Source organism: Synchiropus splendidus, chromosome 1 (genome assembly GCF_027744825.2).
Source record: "Synchiropus splendidus isolate RoL2022-P1 chromosome 1, RoL_Sspl_1.0, whole genome shotgun sequence".
NCBI lineage: Eukaryota > Metazoa > Chordata > Actinopteri > Syngnathiformes > Callionymidae > Synchiropus > Synchiropus splendidus.
The window spans coordinates 3,473,301-3,493,065 of NC_071334.1; the positions used below are offsets into that span (position 1 = coordinate 3,473,301).

Genomic DNA, 19,765 nt, shown 5'->3' on the forward strand with positions numbered 1-19,765 from the left:
GTGTTGACACTGTGTTGCTGAATACTGACACCTGGTGGACTTGCAGGAAACATTTGACAGGGTCATCTGACACTGATCTGTCAAACCAATTTTATCCAATTCCATTGATTAGGCATTTGCATTCACATTATTTTTACATATACGTAATTTCATTTAAAAAAATCTTTGATATTCGAGACGCAGTTGATAAATTAAGTGAACATCTGTCTGAATGCCTAAGTAAAAGTGTTGAATGACAATGGACTCATTGTAATTAAAGATTTTTATTCAAAAAATTAGTTTCTCCAGCGTTTTGTTGTTCAGTCTATTTCTTTTTTTTGAGGCAATTTCCCCCGCCTTTGAGAAGATCCTCTCACAAGGCACTGAAGAGGCCGGTGTGCACAACACCTGTGTGGCCAATATAAATAGGTGAGGGAACGTTGCCTCCATGGACTTCCAGTATAAGAGCGGGTCTTCCGTACGTGCAACGTGTCCTGTTGACAGATGCGCTTCCTTATAAACACAGTTTGGCGCGGGACCGCTGTGTCGACACGGTTCCGGTAGTGGTCACGTGACTTTCTTAAAGCGGTACGCGCACCGACACGGGGTTTGCCCTGGAAGCTCGGCGCACGCATCGACGCCTCAGTGTCGCTGGACCCATCACTAATATATATATATATATATATCTCAGAATTCGTCTCAGAATTCGAAAAAAAAATAATTTTTTACTTCGGATTTTGAACAAAAATCCAGAACTCGAACGCTCCCGAAAAAAGCCGGAAAAAACATAACGTGCGTGGACCGATTAGCTGACCCACGACACGCTTTGTTATTGTGTATAACAGCCTCTGTATGCAGACGTGTCCCGTTAGTGGGCTGGAGCTGGGACAGGGATGAGGCCAGTCTGGGACAGAGCGTGACTTGGTTTATGACTTTGTCACAGCCAAACTGCACAGAAGCGCACATTCAGAGCTGGACACGCACCGGGCACCTCTTCACTTCTGGAGAGACGTCACTCACTCGGCAACCCCTCCCACATGCAGCGGCCACACACATAGAGGAACAGCCACCTGCAGCAGACACGCTACATTCACTCCTACAAAAGACTATGTTAAGGCTTGGAACGCATTAGTTCTTTTTCCATTCAGTGTAATGGGAAAAATCCATTCAGATTTCAAACAAATCGCTTCTCGAGCAGCTGTCTGGAACAGATTTGTATATATATATATATATATATATATATATATATATATATATATATATATATATATATATATATATATATATATATATATATATATATATACATAATTGACATCAAATTTCCTTTCAACTGTCAGACGTTGAAAACTGTAAATGTGCGCCTGAAATTGATAGGTTTGCGCCACATGCGACGCATTCCTCCACTCGTATGGTCCACATCTCTGGGCTCCTCTGCTGTGACGCACCGTGCCTCCCCCTTTTTCGGACTCCCTAGTGTCGTGTTACTACTGGCTGCTGTCCTCGCAGCGCTGAACCCACCGCCTCTGCACCAATCACTGCCAGACTCCACACGCACACGCGCACACTCACACGGTGAGATCCCGGTTCTTCTCTCGCGCGTCCGGACGAAGCGTAGCGAGCGCTGCGCCAGGATGAACGAGGTGGTCCCGGAACCCGGAATCTGATCCCCCCCTCCTCCTCCTCCTCCTCGCTTGCATCTAACGGAGAGGGAGAGCGAGAGAGATAGACCATCCGTCCTCTCTCGCCCATCCTCACTTGATCTATTCTCTCACCTCCTCCTCCTCTTCTTCTCCTCGCCCTCGTCGCTCTCTCTCTCTCGGTTTGAAGGACAAACCGAGGAGGTGGACACGGTGGAAATATCTGTTTTTTTTGGGGGGTTGGCGCACGCGTCTACTCTCCCTCTCGTGCGCAGCGCGCAGTCCGGTGCGCGCCTCGACGTTCCCGTGAATGGTGGATTTGGCCAACATGGAGACGGTGGAGAAGGAATGCGGGGCCCTCGGGGGTCTGTTCCAGGCGATTGTCAACGACATGAAGGTAAATAACGCCGAAGCTCCCCGGTTGTCATGGCGATACACGCATGTGTCGCATCGCCGAATCAGATCGCGGCTCATCCATTGTTCATGCGGGTGTCATTTGGTGATGCAAATACCTGAGTGAGACGGTGAGTGATGCGACCCTCCGCGTCACCTCGCTTCCTGACGCCAATGCGCCGCATTTTTCCTGACCTGAAAATGCTGCCCAAATATCGGCTGTGGACTCGATATCGGCTGGCTGTCTGCATCTGATGCTCATGAGCGGCGCAGATCTCCATCACACAGACGTGACTGCTGCATCTGCTTCCTCCATGAGAGTGCAGCGTCATTGATTTCCTGTCAGTGGGATCTGGCATGGAGGCGTGAGAAGCCGTGCAGCCTTCAGACACTGTGGCCCCCCGTCCTCTTCTCCTCTCCCTCTGTCTGTCTCGTTCTCGCCTGGATGTCTGTCGGAGAGACCTCGAGCAAGGGGAGTCTGCAGACTGACGGCTCCACCATCGCGGCTCTGCTGAGCAGAACACACCCATGTCTGATGCTCTCTGTTCAGCTGATAAAGAGTCACAGAGCGGAGGATGGATATTCCCAAATATCAAGATGATGCAGGGGTAGATATCGCGTGCCCCATGATAGCTTAATAGCATACATTATAAAAACATCAAATTTGCTTTTCAGAAGCGGAGTCAAAACGGATCAACTCCAGAAAGCTTGAGTTGATGTGGCGGCTCTGTAGCCATAGTAGCACTTAGAAATAGAGGGATTCAGACCTGCAGTGATTTATCTCAACGTGTTCTACTCGAGATTCTTCACTCATAACACGGTTCACTTCAGCATTAAAAAAAAAAAAAAAAAATGGTTACGCCACTCAACGCTCAACGCTAATTTTACACTCAAACCATGACTCATGAAAAAGTAACTAGCTGTACAGAAGGCCACGACTCGTGCACTGCTCAGGAGGAGTAGGAAATTATTCTACACCGTCGTCCTCCACTCAGCCAGACTCAGATTCACAATGAGAACATTGGACTTTTGATGGACTCCAGACCTTCTGAAGTTTCAACGTTGAGGATCTGTTGTGTTTAATAGGGATGCCGACACATCATGATAGATACACATCTCACTCATAGAATGGCATGAAAGGGATACCACTTGACCACTTGACTTGTACAATTTGTGTTTGCACTGCAATGAACCGTGCACAAGAAAACATGCTGAGGTATATTGTTCAAATAACAATATATGTGACAAAAAAACAAACCAAAACAAAGAAAAAATCAAAATAAGTTCATGTATAATGGGACATTGGAGAGTACTCAACTGCAAGTACTAATAGAATAGAATAGAATAGAATAGAATAGAATACAATACAATACAATACAATACAATATAATATGATATAATCCAAACTTGAGCCATAACAGGTCACTTCCTAAACAACTGAAGCATTAGAGAGAATAAAGGATTTTGCTCACCACAGATTACTGTCCCCATTACGCAGTCGTAAATGCTGCTTGTACCTTTTAGTTCTTTTAGTTCACATTTTTATGATGACCCTGCAGACCTTGCACGGAGCTCTTCATTGTGAAACAACGAGACAAGCTCGGCCGTCTATTGTTACAGTGAGATTTCGTCGGAGGAGAATGCGATACTAATCCGACATACGGTCTCGGATGAAAGGATGTTTTATTTCCAATCGTAAAACACGATACTCTGGCTTTTTATTTTGAGTGAGAGTGACCGGGTGAAAGACCGTCTTTTTTCCCCGAGTCCTGGACACAGTAAACATTGAGGGAGCTCTTGTAAAAAACGGGATTTTGCCATGTCCGCTTCCTTTTCTGGAAAAGAGCAGCAGTCGAAGCAGATAAGAAGAAACCTATAATGACTATAAATCCAGAAAACATAACGTCTCACAATTATTATGATTATTGTTGTTATTATTATTATAGTATTGATGTGCTATGTACAGTATTGGGGTACACAAACTAGTGATGGGCACATGAGGTTTCATGAAACAGTGACCTGATTTTCAGAGGCCACCAGATGGCGCTGTCTGCTAAAATGTTGGAACTTACCCAATGATTCAATGAAAGCGCACGTCATTTCTAAACCAAGGGCGCCACCTAGTGGCCTGTGAAAATCAGGACACTGTGTTATGGACCCAGCAAAACTGTTTCATGTTCATGACACCTCATCTACCCATCATGTACACAATATATATATATACATGTAAGCAAGCAATGGCTGCCTCTATGACACAGCAGATGTGTTGCAAAGGTGAAATAAATGCGAGCAACAAATACACATCCAGCTTCACCATGGACATCCAAGAACTACTGCCTCTTTTGTTGAACAACAACAACTGCACCAGGACTTGCAGGGAGCAGGTGATGTAGAGCTGCCGTCTCCGTAACCGCTCTGTTCTCATCTATTATTCATCGACATCTCTAATGGCTGCTGTGTTTATGTCGTCCCTGTGTAACCTGTGCAAGTATATGGGTCACTACAACTCGTGCCCGAGAAAATGAAAGGCCACTGCTGACCCGGTCTCTGTGACTCTGGTCCCCACTGGACCGGCTAGATGACAGGCTTGGTTGCATTCAAGGTACTCTACATTTGTCGTGGACCAGTCACGCAGATGCATGCAGACATACAGTGTGTGAGCGGTCAGATCAAAAGAGAGTTTCTTCACTGGCGTTTCTTCAGGGGAAAATACTCTGATAGAATAGGAACTGTGTCTTAGTCGTCGTGGTCTAAATAATGAATCAGTCATTACAGTCTACAGTATCAGTGCTGACATACTGTAAGTGATGGGCTGATGAGGTTTCATGAAACCTCATTGGCATTCACCACTAGATGGTGCTATCTGGTGTATAATCTTTGGCTTTGGGCAATGGTTTATATGAAACCTCCCATCATTTTTAAATCAAGAGCGCCACCCTCTGGACTCTGAAAATGACGTGACATTGTTTGGCGATGGGAAGAAGTTAAACCTGGTCAATAACCTGAGCTGATGCATCGAGTTGTGTGGGGTTCAGCGAAGCCCTCAGTCCATCTGTCCTCTCAGTTGAGTCCATCATTCTGTTGGATTTCTGTGGTTGTTTATTCATTGAACTCGATTGCGCCATGAGTCGAGACTGCGATTATTGAGGATGGTGGTGAGACAACAAAAGGTAAAAAAGGACGCCCCAAAATACCAGCGTCAACTGGTACACTGGACTCTCAGAGTAGTGTGCAAAAGTAGTTTTTCATTTATAGCATTTGCATACAAAACAAAAGTAAATTATATCTGTACATTATGTGTATTGAGTCTGTCTAATGTTTTATTTTGTTTTGTCTTTAATTTATTTTTTATTTTATCTTGATGGTTTTTCGCTTACAATTTAATAATAATAATAATAATAATAATAATAATCCATGATCCACCGTTGTCAGGAAGTTGGCCTCTCAGCTGGAGACGAGGAACTTCAGAATGATCGAGATGCAGCATATATTATTCCCCTCATGAGGGCCAGCAGTGTATCGTTGCATCATACAGTCAGAAACTGAAACCTATCCGTATTTCTCAACATTGTCGTGTCAACAGAAACACTGACAGAACATTGAGCTTCCACTGCATTTGCATCTCTGCATGTGGAATACATGGTCAGCAGGGTGGACCCTCACTTGTTTACCAGGCACTTTCTCTTCCTCTTCTGTTGCCATCAGCTTCCTTCTTTCGCTCCCTCTCCTCCCAGCGTCTTCCCGTCTTCCCCCGCTCAGTGCAGGTTTTTTCCCCCTTACTTGCAGCAATGGTAGGAAACCATAAAGCACACAAGGACATTTCTTTTGACAGCCTCCACTCTGTTGAACCGTGACGTCCTTCTCTTGGTTACTGTTAGCCTAATATTATATTATATTATATTATATTATATTATATTATATAATATTATAAAACACTAATATATTGTTGTATGTATATATATACATATATACATATATATATATATATATATATATATATATATATATATATATATATATATATATATATATATATAGCGAGTGATGGGTGGATGAGGCTTCATGACACAGTTTTGAAGGGTTGATGAGGTTTCATGAAAACAGTGTCCTGACTTTCAGAGGCCACCAGATGGCGCTGTCTGCTGTAAACTGTTTGAACAACTCATTCAATGAAACCTCACATCATTTCCAAACCAACAGCGACATCTAGTGGCCTCTGAAAATGAGGACACTATCAACCCTGCAACGCTGTTTCATGATATCTCATCTACCCATCACTACAATTATCAACTAAAGTGAGTCACACAAAAAGTAATCTTGACGGTTGGTTCGTCGACACGAGGTTCCGTAGTCGAATGAGTGTAGTCGAAGAAGTAGAGATGACCTTGGCCCTCTGACGGCCCCTACTTCTTTACACTCTTTCAACTACTGAAACATGTTGGTTTGGTGATAATTGTGTTTTATTACTTACGTTGACTTTAATCGTGGTGCAATTTTAAACAATATGACAATGATATTCCGAGAGTTGCATGTAAACTGATTTGTATGTCCAATAAACTGCGTTGAGCTAGGCAACGACGGCATGTGTCCGATGGCTGTGCACTTTTACACTGGTGTTTGTTACACTTCCATTACTATTTTAAAAGCACACAAATGCAGCCTGAAAAGGTTCCAGGGGGTTGATGATGCCAGGCACGTGACGCTTGTGATGGACAAGTGTAGTCCATGGAACAAACTGAACTGATATCACAAATAGAACGATGGGGTGGTTGAGTTGACTCTCTTGGGATGAAGGTCGAAAGTACTGAAAGCTGAAGATGTTTTTGCTAATGTAATGTGTTATCATGATGGGGAGTTGTTTGTTTATTTGTGCTTCGAATAAATGAAAATATTTCAGTGAAATCTTCATGGTGGTCAGAAATGGTCAACCTTAAACCCTAAACCCTGCGGTGCGCCCTCTGATGTGTCGCACGAGCCTGTCACAGATCAAGCAGTCGAGCTTTATTCAAACATACTAGAGAAAAAGCTTGATGAAGTATGTCGCGAACAGAAAAGAGGCACATCTCCGTAGACATGTAGGAGGACGGGCTACTGATAGACCACCCATCAGCTGTAGGCCTCGTGCACAGACCGCTCAGTGCTGGGAGGTACCAGTTGCCACAGTCAGAAACTATGACCACTGAACACGAAGTATGGTCCCGACAGGGCGCCGGAACAAGGGCTCGTGGGATTTGCTGTACAGCCTTTCTCAGACTGCCGGAGAGAAGTTTGTTCATCTTTAAAACTCTTGATTCAGAATTGCAATTTTTTTATGGTTAAATTCTAGGGCAGTGTTTTGCTGAGTGCGTGGGATGACTTTGAGATGCACGCCAGATTAAGGAGTAAGACTTTATCGTCATGGTACTGCTCAACCTGGGTTAATGCATTCAATACCTTGACTAAGCATGTAGCCATTTAGCGACATTCAGCTCGACTGTCAGTCTGGGTGATCTGCCCATGTGCCAGCTTCTGTTGCGCCATGGAAGCAAGCATGGTCAACTCTGCAAAGACGGTCAAATAACGTCACTGGACTGATGTTTTCAGAACCCCAGTTTTGATGGTCTCTCAGTCCTTTGGTGCATCAAGCATTGTTAGCTCAATAGCTCCCTGGCGTCATGACATTTTCATACATTCACGCAATACAGCGCAAACCAACCCATCTTCGCTCCCATGGCGTCATATATTGACGTTGGGAGCCAGACAACAAGGGTTGGGGTTTGGGTGAGCCATGGGAGGGCGCTCCATTCATTCTACGTTTAAGAAGGTGTCAGTTGCTTTTTAAAGCGCCTCAAACGGAGAGCTGTGTCAGGGGTTATAAATGGCAACTGACATCCTGCGTGATTCAGTGAGCTTCAGCACATCTCCACATGAGCCCCTGCCTCGCGCATTCCCGCATCCTGTCGTGTGCTGCTCCTCGCTATCCACCCCCCCCCCGCCTGGATCTACAGAATATGTTTCAGTCCACTGAAACACCTGTGCGTCAACATGCAACGAAGGCTGCCTTTGTCGTCAGCATGGGACGTATACGTCCAACTTCCTACGTCAATATACGACACCATGGGAGTGAGGATGGGTTGTGAAAACAGACCTAAAAAGTGCTGAGCACATATTTCACAAATATTTGATTTCACTGAGGAACCCGCTAGTTTGCTTTCATCCAGAAACCTGTCTCTGTCGAAGGAAGCTCTCCACACCAGTTATGACTTTAGACTTTGAACTGCTTAAGTTCAACTCCTTCAGTACAGTACAAAGTCTCAAAACGTCAGCACAGCTCCGAGTTCTCACACTATTGACAGTTGAACTGGAAGGGGTGAAGCTCTCACAGCGCCACCCTGTGTCACGGAGGTCACATTACTCAGCAGTTTGGTTATCTCCCTGCTGCAGTCGGACTCAGCGGTTTAACTGTCCTATTGCCTCAGTCAGGCTGCACTCGATAAAGGTGAACAAACGCACAAGTGTAATTTCACTGGTTTACAATCGGGTATGTCTATGACCGTAACTAGGAGTGAGACATGAAGTGTGAGCATTATTTGGACATGGACTCCGTATACTCCTTGGTGGGGAGCCGTTTTTGTTCTCCAGTTCCCGCCGGATGTTCCTCTATTGTTTTGAATAAACTCAAACATGATATGTGGCTCTCTTGGCTGGGAATGTAATGGAAACACTTTGAGGCCTACGGGGGGTCAGAAACTGTACAAGACAGCATTTTATTTCCTTCCAAAGCAGCACTCCTTATATTTTTATGAGCAGTACTAGGGTTTGCAAGGGTTACTCAGCAGATTATAGTGAACTCAGCGGACGCATTTCTTCACCTCCTACGTCGACACCAGTCACAAATCCAAGCGCAGTTTTACCCTGGAGGGGACGTTTTTCAAAGTAGAGCAGTGGAGCCGCATGAGCTCATGATTGTGGGAACCAGAGAGAGGCGGCTTGGCTGCAGATGTTTCTGTCTGCAGTGACCTTACCGCGTGCACCACGAGTCCGCTGCAGTCACACATGTACTTGGTATTCTCATGATGTGGCATAAATAAACTCGGGGCATGACGCAGAGATCACGCTTCACTCTGTGGCATCGAGGCGATGGTCGAGGACGTGAATCATCACCACACTGAGTTGGACGGTTGGTCAGAAGGGCCTTCTGTAGCCTTGACTAAATATTCCGATACTTTCCTGACAATCTGGTGCCAATTCTGGTTTATATTGTGATTCTTTTCCGAGGCAATTTATATCACGATTGTGACATATTCATTTGGTCAAAGTGGCGACTGTATTTGTGTATTTATAAAGAGTATTATTCACTCTTGAAAGCGAAGCAGTGGATGTGCAGTAACAAGGAGCCAGAACAGGTTCTGACAGTAATATTTTGGGGGCTAAATATTTTCAACGGTTGAGAGCCTGCGTTATCACAGACCGATGCGCAGACGACCATCCATGGCATAGATCGTGTTATTCCAGTATCTACAATCCTATACTGAGCAGTGGTTAGCACAGAGCGCTAACATGTTAGCACAGGGCTAACCTGCGTAAAACTCTCTCAAAAGAGGCTTTTGTCAGGCCGCATGTGTTTTTTCTTTCTAGCCAAGTGACTTTATATGGATCTATATTATGAATGCACTCTGTGTCGCCAGATGGCGCTGTGGAGTGACAGTTGGCTGCCCGATGCTAACATCAGCTACGTGGATCCGTGGATGGAGTGTTTGAAAATAAAATGGAGTGGATGGAGTGTTTGAAAATAAAAGCTTGTCACAAGTATCAAATATGTAAATATAAACTGCTGCATTTGATCGGCTGCTCTGTTGAGCAGGAGACGCACTTTAGCTCGACCTCTCGACTGTTTAATGTTGCGCCTTGCCTCCACCTTAATGTGTGAAACAAAAAAAAAAGCAATTGGGAGAAATATCGATATTTAATTTTGTCATAGAGAAATCACTAGGTATATTTGAGAAAGGCTTTGATCTCCAGCCCTGTTAAATAGATAAGTTCTGGGTCGACGCGCGCTCTTGATTCTGCTGTGGTGCCAGTTGTGCCGTCACCCTCTTGGTCAGTTTGGAGCCTTTGTGGCTGTGATTTCTCTTCCGAGTAAGAAATGGACGAGAAATCACTTAGTTTCCTTTGAGTTCTGGGGCGTCAACTCTGCAGAGTGGTGGTGACATATCACATTTTTAGATTGGAAAATAATACTTTTCAGCTGCTGATTCATCACTTTGGAACCAAAGGTTTTGGATCAATGACTAAATTTAGATTTCAGTTTTAACCGTGGGTGAAATCCCATCACAATGGTTGAAGGAAAAGACATTAAATGGGAACAGCGGGCTGTAATTCCTCATTAACCAGAAAATGTCGTGAACAGAGCAGCAGAAGTGGAAGTAAGCGGCTCTGGATTCGCACAGTGTCCATTGTTGCCCCCGCCCCGGTTGACTATTGCCTGGTCCTCTGACTCTGTCTCAGTCTGCAGAAGCGATGGCTCCGTGTGAGAGCAAGTCATTAGAGCATTCGTGTCTGTGTGGTCCTGCAGGACTCCCAACACAGCTCTGTTGTTTACAACCCAGCAGGGATGCGTGTCTCTCGGGGGACACTGCAGACGGAAAGGCAAACCAAACTCAGCCGTCATTCTCAAGTCGTCAAATATGTAGAGGGTTTGGAGCAAGGTCCTGTTCTCTGGTGCAGAGCAGCAACTGAAGTGAGAAAAAGAATGTTTCTGTGCTTCAACCCATGTTTTCACTGAGTGTTGAGCTCTGTGCCGTGCTTCCATGGGTGATCTGGGTCGGCCGTGCTGTCGTCTTTGCTCTGATAACACGACATGAAACCCTGAATTTGAATTCTACCTGGGACGAAGATTCGGGGGGAAATATGAATGACAATTTTTTTTTTTAGCTCAGAATTGATATCATGATTCTCTACAGTTGCCGCACAAAACATTTTTTTTTCTTGCAAAATGGCCAATAAAAAGAAAAATATTCAACTGGTCATAAAAAATGTTACATAAATATGCAGATATAAAACACATCAGCCAATATACTGAGGAGTCAGTGACAAACAAAAATCACCCTGACTATAGCGTTCAAAGATTCCTGGCAAGAAAGAATGAACTGGAACCACATCTTTCGCTGCATAAAAGCAATTGCTTCGGTTACTTCTTTACTCTGGCTGGAGTTGTGTGGGTATGGTGTCGCGTTGTGCAGGGGCTCCGTAATAGATGTCTGCGTCGAATTTCGGACGGCTTTCCTTGGACGGCTACGTCAAATCACACTGTGTGCTGACGTTTGATAATTGTTTGTGTTTGGTGCTGAGACAAGTGAAAAACACGTCTCAGCACCGTCTTCAGACTGACGTTGGTCATCCGGTTGGTCAGCCTCTTTCGGAACATGTTTGTTTGAGACTGACTGGTGGGCCTATTTTCGTAACTAGTTCCCAGTTTGTCATCCATATTCCTTCAGTTTCTATCCTGTGGTCGAGCTCTCCAATCACTGCCGTGTCCCCATCACCAGTGAAACACGCGACTGCAAGGCGCTTCGTCATAGGCTGAAGGTGAAGCCATGAGCATCGTGGGAACTCCGCTAGGGAGCGTAAAACTCATGAAGAAAGTAGCATTATTTATGCAAATCCAGTCGGGTTGTACATTAAACGCGGATCGAAATTGATTGAAAATTAAATCAGACACAAGGGTGAATCGAAATCATGATTTATTTTTTTTTTTAACAATTTATTGTGTAGTCCAAACCAAGATGCTAATCCGTATGCCCCGGACTCCTGACTGCTTTTCATCCAGGCGGCTCTCAGTGTGTTTGACCAAGTCAGGGTTCTTGCTCACTCACTTATTTTCTCAAAATAAAAACACAGAAAGCAGTCATTTATCAAGATGACGGACGAATTGGAGTGTTAAATTGCATTATTATGCTGTTCAGGAAGTGGAAAATGGAACCAGCAGTTTGTGCTTCAACTATTGGCCTGAGCAGTTTGCACATGTAATGTAGCGGCTACTGTAGAGTGAGGTGGAAGAACAGGAGGAATGTCATGGTCACACAGGTGCGTTACAAATAACATGGACAGCGCTCGGTTCCCGTGTGTGTTAGTGTTTTGTTGTTAATAAAAAGACTTGACTCGCTATAAAAAGCTGAAATCATGTCATTCGTGCACTTGCGTCCGATTGTTCTCCACTTGGTCACGCGAGAATTGTCAGTCCTGCCGTACTTTGGGGATCGAAAAAGGTTCCCACTCCAGTACGACCCGCGTGCAACCAGCTTGCTCCCAAAATGAGTAATGGCTGAAGTGGCTCTGGCTGAGTACAGTTACTGTGTTTGAGCTGTGACTCGGTGAGCCGAAAAGTGGCACCAACTCTGCTGCAGTTTAGGCAGAAAAACAGGAAGACCTGCACAAAAGTAAACAACAAGGAAGCACGTGTTTTCAGCATGTATGTGACTTGGTTTAGCAGAGGGGACTCAAAGAGTCGCGGTGGGAGCGGGTTTTCCAACCAGTCACTTATCAGGTGTCTGAAGACCGGAATCAGTTGCTTAAGAGTCTGGTGTGGTTTGTTTCATCTGACACCTGATTGGTTAAACTGTCTGTGCTTGTTTGGTCGCACCAGAAACCTGCACCCACTGCAGCCCTTTCAGGACCGGTTTGAGAACCCGGTTTCGAATATAGACCAGATTTAAAGCCAAAAAATGATAAATTACCCTAATTTCCAGACTATAGAGCGCACCGGAATATTAGCGCCACCCACTACATTTAAGATGGAAACTAGATCTTGTGCATAAATAATACATACATGATACATACAGGGTCATTGGTGCTGTCTGCGCTGTAGACAGATCAGTGGTGCACCGTCTTAAAAACTCCTTTCAAAATTAGTTAGGGGTCCAGCATCGAGAGTGAGAGTGAAGAAGCAGAAACAAGCTGCGTAATACGGAGCGTCTTGATTTATCCATGCTGCTCTCACAATAGACAAGGTGCAGCTCTCCAGTCGGGATCATGTCCGTGGACAGAACCTGACTTGCTTGTGTTCACCAGTCACCAGTCGGACTTTTGAGACGAACACACTTTGTCTCGAGACGGAGTCTCACATCTTTTATTCACAATAAAGCCCTCAAAATGCGCTGTTTTCGTCCGTGTGCCCAAAGTTCCGACACCACAGCCGGTCTCAGCTGCTGCTTCTCGATTCCAGACCTCCAGGAGATCCACTCTGTTGACGGAGCTGTGGACACGCGGGTAAAAACATGTGGATTATTTGTATAAGCCGCAGGGCTCAGACTGTGAGAAAAAATGATGGTAATTGGGTGATATACTGACATAGCGTGTCAAGATTGACCAGAACAACAGACTTGAGAGAAGAGGTGAGGTAGTGAGGTACCTACGCGGGAACGTTCATGGGAATTCATGTTAAGAAACATCTGAGGTCGTCTAATGAAAACAGTATTTAAAAAATAAATAAAAAACTTAAAACGCACAGTTCCAAGCAAAAGATCTATGAGGGTGGGAGGCAGTTCACATCCAAACAGCAACTCTGGGAGGCTGTTCTGATATCCAGCAAAGACATTCAAGCAGAAACTGTCCATAAACTCACAAGTTCTATGGATGCAAGAACTGTGAAGCTGCTATCAAACAAGGAGTCCTATGTCACTTGACCTGTTAAGATGTTTTGGATTAGTAAACATGATTCAACAAATTACTATTTTCAGTTCTTTACTAACTGGAAAATGTCTTGAAACTATGTTGTGCATAATAATTTGGAACAGTGTGTTTTAAGTTTTTTATTTATTTTTTAAATACTGTTTTCATTAGGAGTTTTGTTCAATAACATTTGAAATACATTTCGACAGCTAATGACTTGAAAATTATGTTGATCGTTATTTGCATTAAGTATTTTGGAAAATCAAACAACAACATCATTTGCATAATAATTTGGAACGCAGTGTATGAAATTCCACTGTGACACCACAAACACTGAGAACAAAAATGATGCCACTCCTTTCACATCTTTACATTTTCCTGATTTCAAATTGGTTCGAAAGGTTGTTCATAAAGAGTTGTATTTCTTCAGTTATTCAGTCTTCAGTCAACAGTCGTTGTATTGCTTAGAACTTGGGAAAATTCCTTCAAACTTCAGGTAGGAAGTCAAGTCATGGTCCAGTTTGTTGAAGAGCAGATGAGGTGGCTCCTCAAAAGTGACCCCTGAGAAGACTTTTCTGTCGGGCGGCAGGGCGACCGCGGGACCATCTCATTAGCGCTCACAGCTCGCGGAGGCCTCGGGGCTTGTTAGAGATGAACTGGGACAACTGGTCATGAGAGGCTTGGAGGCTGCTGGGAGGCTGCCAGGACGGACTCTGGCTCTGAAGCCATTGTCAGAGCTGTCAGATCCTTCCCATCACGCTCAGCTGTTCGCGGGCTGCAGTGCAGCGATGAGACATGACAAATCAATAACCACGTCTCTATTCCAGAAGGAAGCTTTTGAATGAAGAGAAAGTTGTCTTCATGCTCTATAAATCAGGTGAAAGAGGCGCGCGATCACCCTGCTGTCTGGTGACTATCGATCATCCCATCCCAGGCTGATCTGCACTCACACTTTCAGCCTCATGATGGAAGTCATGTGAGACTTTAAATGAGATGAAGCTAGAACCTGACATTGGACGATGGCCAAGGACAGTCGGCAGAGAGGGGCAACTTGACCCTGTGAATCTGAACCCCACGCTTGTACACTGAAGCAATAGTGCAGTACGGTAACTGTTTTTGTGGTTCTACTTTATTGTGTAATTACCTTTTTATTAAAGAAAAGCATAGAACTTCACATCCACACATTGTAATAAACGTTTCTATTATGATTCCCAGTCTCTTTGATTTTACATACAGCTTTCACTCGACAGGTTTGCATCCACAGATCAGAAGTCTGGGTTTCTCTATCAACATTGCCATTTTGTTTTGGATTTTTTCTTACATGACAATAAAACAACATAACAACAGAGTGAGGGAGCATATATTTTCAAAGAAATAATGAAGTATATCAAAGGTTTGCTTTACATCTTTCCTCAGGTGAAATCGCTTCTTACAGGTTTGACATGTTCAGTCCATTTTGACCATATCTTACAAAATGTTTTGTTTTCTATTCTGAGAGCATACGCCAACCTCTCCATGATGTAGATATTATATACAACATTTTCAACCATTTCCTCATGATTTTTTTGTGGCTGCCGTCAAGTAATTTTATATCTGTTGCATTCCAATCTTATATACACACATCACCCAAGTACAGGTTTTCACATTTGAGAGGAATATTTTAATGAAAAATATTATTTATATGATCGTGGATGTCTGACCAAAAAGCCCCACATTGCCTCCAACATGAATCGCCAGTCTCAAGATGTCTGTTTTGAATGGATGAGACCAAAAAATCTCAATATTTTACTACCAAAATTCTCGCCACACATTTGACCCTGTTGACTAACCGACGGATTCCCTCCCAGTTTTCCTTTGCCAGCAACATGCCTCCATCTTTTTCCCATCTCTTTTTAATATATTCTGTGCTTTCTTGTTTTGATTGCTGAATCCCTTTGTACAATTTGGCCATAACTTTACAGCTACTGTTTGTGGTTCTACTTTTATCGGGCTTATATGGATCCGACTTCGCCTGCCAACGTGATAAAACGTGCCTTGATGATGCCGCAATTCAGTCTTTTGCCTTTCGGGTTTAAGTGTGAATGTAGTGAATGGAGAATGCAGTCGATCCCAGGTGAATCCATTTTCACAGAGAGGTAGCAATACAATGAAGTGAATGTGCTGGTTGAGGTCATTCACCTTTTTCTTTTTCATATGTAATGAAAATCTGTGAGAAACGTGAGACGCCATAATGAAGAGTTGAAGGCTGTTTCAAGGGATGAGCAAGTCAACTTTGGCATCACTGATGTGTGTCGATCTAGAATCAGACTGACATCGCTCTTGTTCCCGCTTGTTTCCTCATGGAAAACGGCCACTGAATCCACGAGTTGGAAAGACATAAACAGACACCCATCGGTGCAGCTATTTATCCTGGTGGACGCCATTGATCCCATGAGTCTTTGCGTGAGTTACATAAAAGGCACTTGGGATTTTGGTTATCAAGAAGTCGTAACATCACTGTAATAGCTGGTACAATGTCCTGCTGTAACCATTGATACTCACTTAGACTTTAGACCCATTTATGCTACATTGCTGTTCACCAATATATCCACCAGGGGGAGCAGCCCAGACTGAAGGTTTATGACAACAACAAACTGCAAAACCAACATGGCGACTGTGGCGTCAGTATTGAGCATGTAGCTCTTTCACAAAGAAGAAAACGGAGGCAGCGTGGCTGAGTGGGTCACACTTGAGACAACATGGCACACAGTTTTTTGGGTTTTTTCAGGGTTTCTGCTACATGTAAAAAACAAAAGGGAAACTCACAACACGTCATGGTGGTTTTCAGTGCTTTTTTTAAACATAAAAATCGGGAAAGAAACATACATTCCATGTTTTATTTATTTATTGGTGGGTGCCACGTCATCAAACTATGAGAGGGAGAGACAAAAATACACCATACACAGTGATATATCTTACTAGACATGACAGCGTTTGTTGTTAATTCATGTAGTGCTGTAAATTAGCGTGAGACTAAGTGGACGTTCGGGAATATAAGGTTACACATTAGATTTGACAGCACATATTAGCCATTCATGAACTAGCTTGTTTCTCTATAGTCATCTACAGTGCAACCAGGTAGAAATACACAATACTGTGCAGTGAACAAATGTCACAGCTCCGGTTTTTGAAAACAGCGAGTAAATAGTCCTAGTTTTGACTCCTGTTAACACAAGTACAATTTTTGCTTCCAGTCTTCCATCTGATCTGAGTCAAACGTTACACTTGGAAGCTTAAGGTTGGTGCTCTGTGAAAATAAGAGTGGCTTCAGACCAGACTCCCAGAGCAGCTGAGTCATGTGAATGGACAGAATGTTTCCCCTCCGCTTGAGTCGAAGTCGGAGCCAAACAGAAGTGGATGTTTCAGGGGAAGAGCCGGCTCTGGTTGTGACACCAAGTTGGACGATGGCTCAGAACCGAAGCTAAACCCATCCATGGCGTCCTGCCGGAATGGTGTAGACGCTTTTCTTTCTCACTAGTTTATTGATCCGCCCTCGACTTTTATTGAAACAATCGGTTACCGCCTTAATACCTTGACGGGAAAAGAGAAATTGGTCTCATTTGTTTCGCTTCTACATACATTACGTCCATCAACATGAGAATTGGCTTCATTAAGTCTGGAAAAAACCTAATCCTTATTTGCCTGCCTCCACTCTGTATGTCTCTCCTGATGAATTTCCTCTGTTTCCCCTCTTGCTGTGGGGGGAACAAAGGGAACAAAAGAGTGGAGACAGTAAGCTCCTCATCCTCTGTAGTGAGTGGAGTGGGGCTCCTCGTACAGTGCTGGAAAGACTGGTAGAGCTCTGAGAACTAGGCCAGTGGACAGCACCCCAGAGCCCAGAGACCCAGTCAGATGAAATGAAGGATTAGCAGAAGGAGAGTCGAGGGGGGAAAAAGAGTCAATAAGTGACTCTTTTTTTCCAAGGATAAGAGATTATCACTGGAGAGAGAGAGGGGGGCGACACTGGGGTCTGTGTGTGCTGGGTGAAACACAGGGTCACTGCCAGGGCAGGAGCGCCCTATTTGCAAGTAAACACAATACACTTCTGACACCATTTAAACCTCATAGTCCATGGGACTCATTTTGTAAATCCAACCATCCTGGGTGTAGTTTTACACTCATGTGCCAGAAACGTGTCATGACTCGAAGTGTTATATTTTAAATTTGTAATACAATGTTTAAAAATGTGTAGATTTGAATTTCCCTTCGCCTATATTCGCCAAGTGAATTTGGGAGGAAAGATGTACGTTCTGTTTTCCTGCTGCTAAATGACCTGTTCAACTATATAATGGTGAGCTGCAAAGGCAGCCCTCAGCTGTGCATGTTGACTCGTAAGGTTTTCAATTGAAGTTTCGCCTCCCGCAGCAGCGCGACACATAAAAAAAAAGATGGTGCTTGGGGTTAGGTAAGCCATGTTACGGCCCCCCTTTCATTCTGCATAACACAAGGTGTCAATTGCGATTTAACCCCCCACTGAATAGCCGTGTCACGTAGCAATGTGATTCAGTGAAGAGAGCTTCCAAACCTCTCCCCATGCCTCACGCTCCGTGACCCACTACCCAAACTCCTCGCCTGGAACACTGTAGATCCCAATGTATGACTCCATGGGAGTGAGGTTGGGGTGCAGCACAGGTACCCAATGTTGTTTCCCTCCATTGCACAGAGCTCCCTCCCACTGAGCTTTTTCTCCTCCAGACCTTCCTCAACAATTGTCCTTGCGTGGCGAAAGAGACATTTCAACCTCCTCCAGTTCTCACACTTTCTCTACGTCTCTGCTCTTGAATCTTTTTCTCAAGTTGCTTTACTTGCGACAAGGTAAAAGCCTCCTCTTCCTGCTGCAGATGACGTTGCTGCCCATTTCCGCCCAGTTACCAGCCACGGTGCAGTGTTGCTGACGGACTGGTCTCTCACTCTCGCATCCTTCCAAGTCCTCAAAACTCCTTTGCCGTAGTGGTTTGAAGTTCGGGAAACTAGGGCCACTAATTCTTGTATGAGGTCATGGTTCACTCCGTCCTCTCCACGTATGTTGTTGGGGTAGATCGGGAGTCAGTCAGTGTATGACCCTCCGACCGTAGACCGACAACAATAATAAATAAAATATCCTCACAGACAGTCCCGAGTTCCGTGGGCAAAAAGAAGATCATGATCATGGACACGGTTTCTTTTCAGGATGAAGTAATAAATGGAAAAAAACACTAAATAAAAAAAAAATCAACAGTTAGCAACCTAATCTCTTTTGTTCCCTTGAAACCTGGAGAAGCAGGTGAGTGTTACGACCTACATCAAGCTCTAGTGAGATGAAGCTGTGGTGTCCAATTGATGATTGTAGCATCTCCATAGGTTTTTGATGGATTCCGCAGACATTGTTTGAAAAAAAAAAATAAAAAAATGTGGTTTGTGCATGATTAATTTCTGTTCCAAACTGCTGACAACCCCCCAGTATCATCGATAGAAACCTCTTGCATTGAAACATGTTTTCCCTTCGACCTCTTTCTTCTACATGGTGACTAATACGAACTCATCTTTCATTCACTTGAAATGATTTTTGGCTAAATAACGCATAAATTATATATCTATCTATATAATATTATATATATGTATACAATATGAAATAAAAATATAGTCAAATATCACTGGGAATGCACCAGGCATACGTGTTTTTTACCTCCATCTACGTACGATAATCTCTACTTCTGGAGACTAGATCTCCTCCGGACTAAGGCGGGTTGAATAGAGTGAGGGTGAAAGCTCAAGGACGTGATAAGGAAAAAAAAAAAAAACCTTGGCAGTCGACCCTGTCCACGCAGCATGGATGTGAAAATAGAATAGAAGACCTCGTTGGAAGTGTGAACCTCTCACTTTTATCGAGAGATCAATGTGTTAAAGAACCAAATGCTCATTCCCACGCCTGGCGCCTCCTGCCAACTCTTGTCGTCGCCCTCAGGCCACCACGAGTGCACCAAGTCCCACGGTCATGTGAGCACGGGCCTTTGAGTCGAGGTGCCGAGGTGTGAAACCACAGCGTTGCAGAGTCGCCACTTCGCTGAAGGATGTTCCTTTGGAAT

At 44.1% G+C, this 19,765-nt stretch overlaps 1 protein-coding gene across 4 annotated transcripts in view; it reads left to right on the top strand.

The window, feature by feature from the left end:
• The first annotated feature begins 1,552 nt into the window (after window positions 1-1,552).
• Window positions 1,553-19,765, top strand: part of mtss1lb (MTSS I-BAR domain containing 2b) — a 77,085-nt gene continuing 58,872 nt past the window's right edge. For all 4 annotated transcript variants that reach the window (XM_053854112.1, XM_053854108.1, XM_053854111.1 and 1 more), the window contains exon 1: window positions 1,553-2,016. In XM_053854112.1, the coding sequence (XP_053710087.1) occupies window positions 1,930-2,016 (87 nt within the window). In that variant the 5' untranslated portion in view covers window positions 1,553-1,929. The remainder of the gene's footprint in view (window positions 2,017-19,765) is intronic.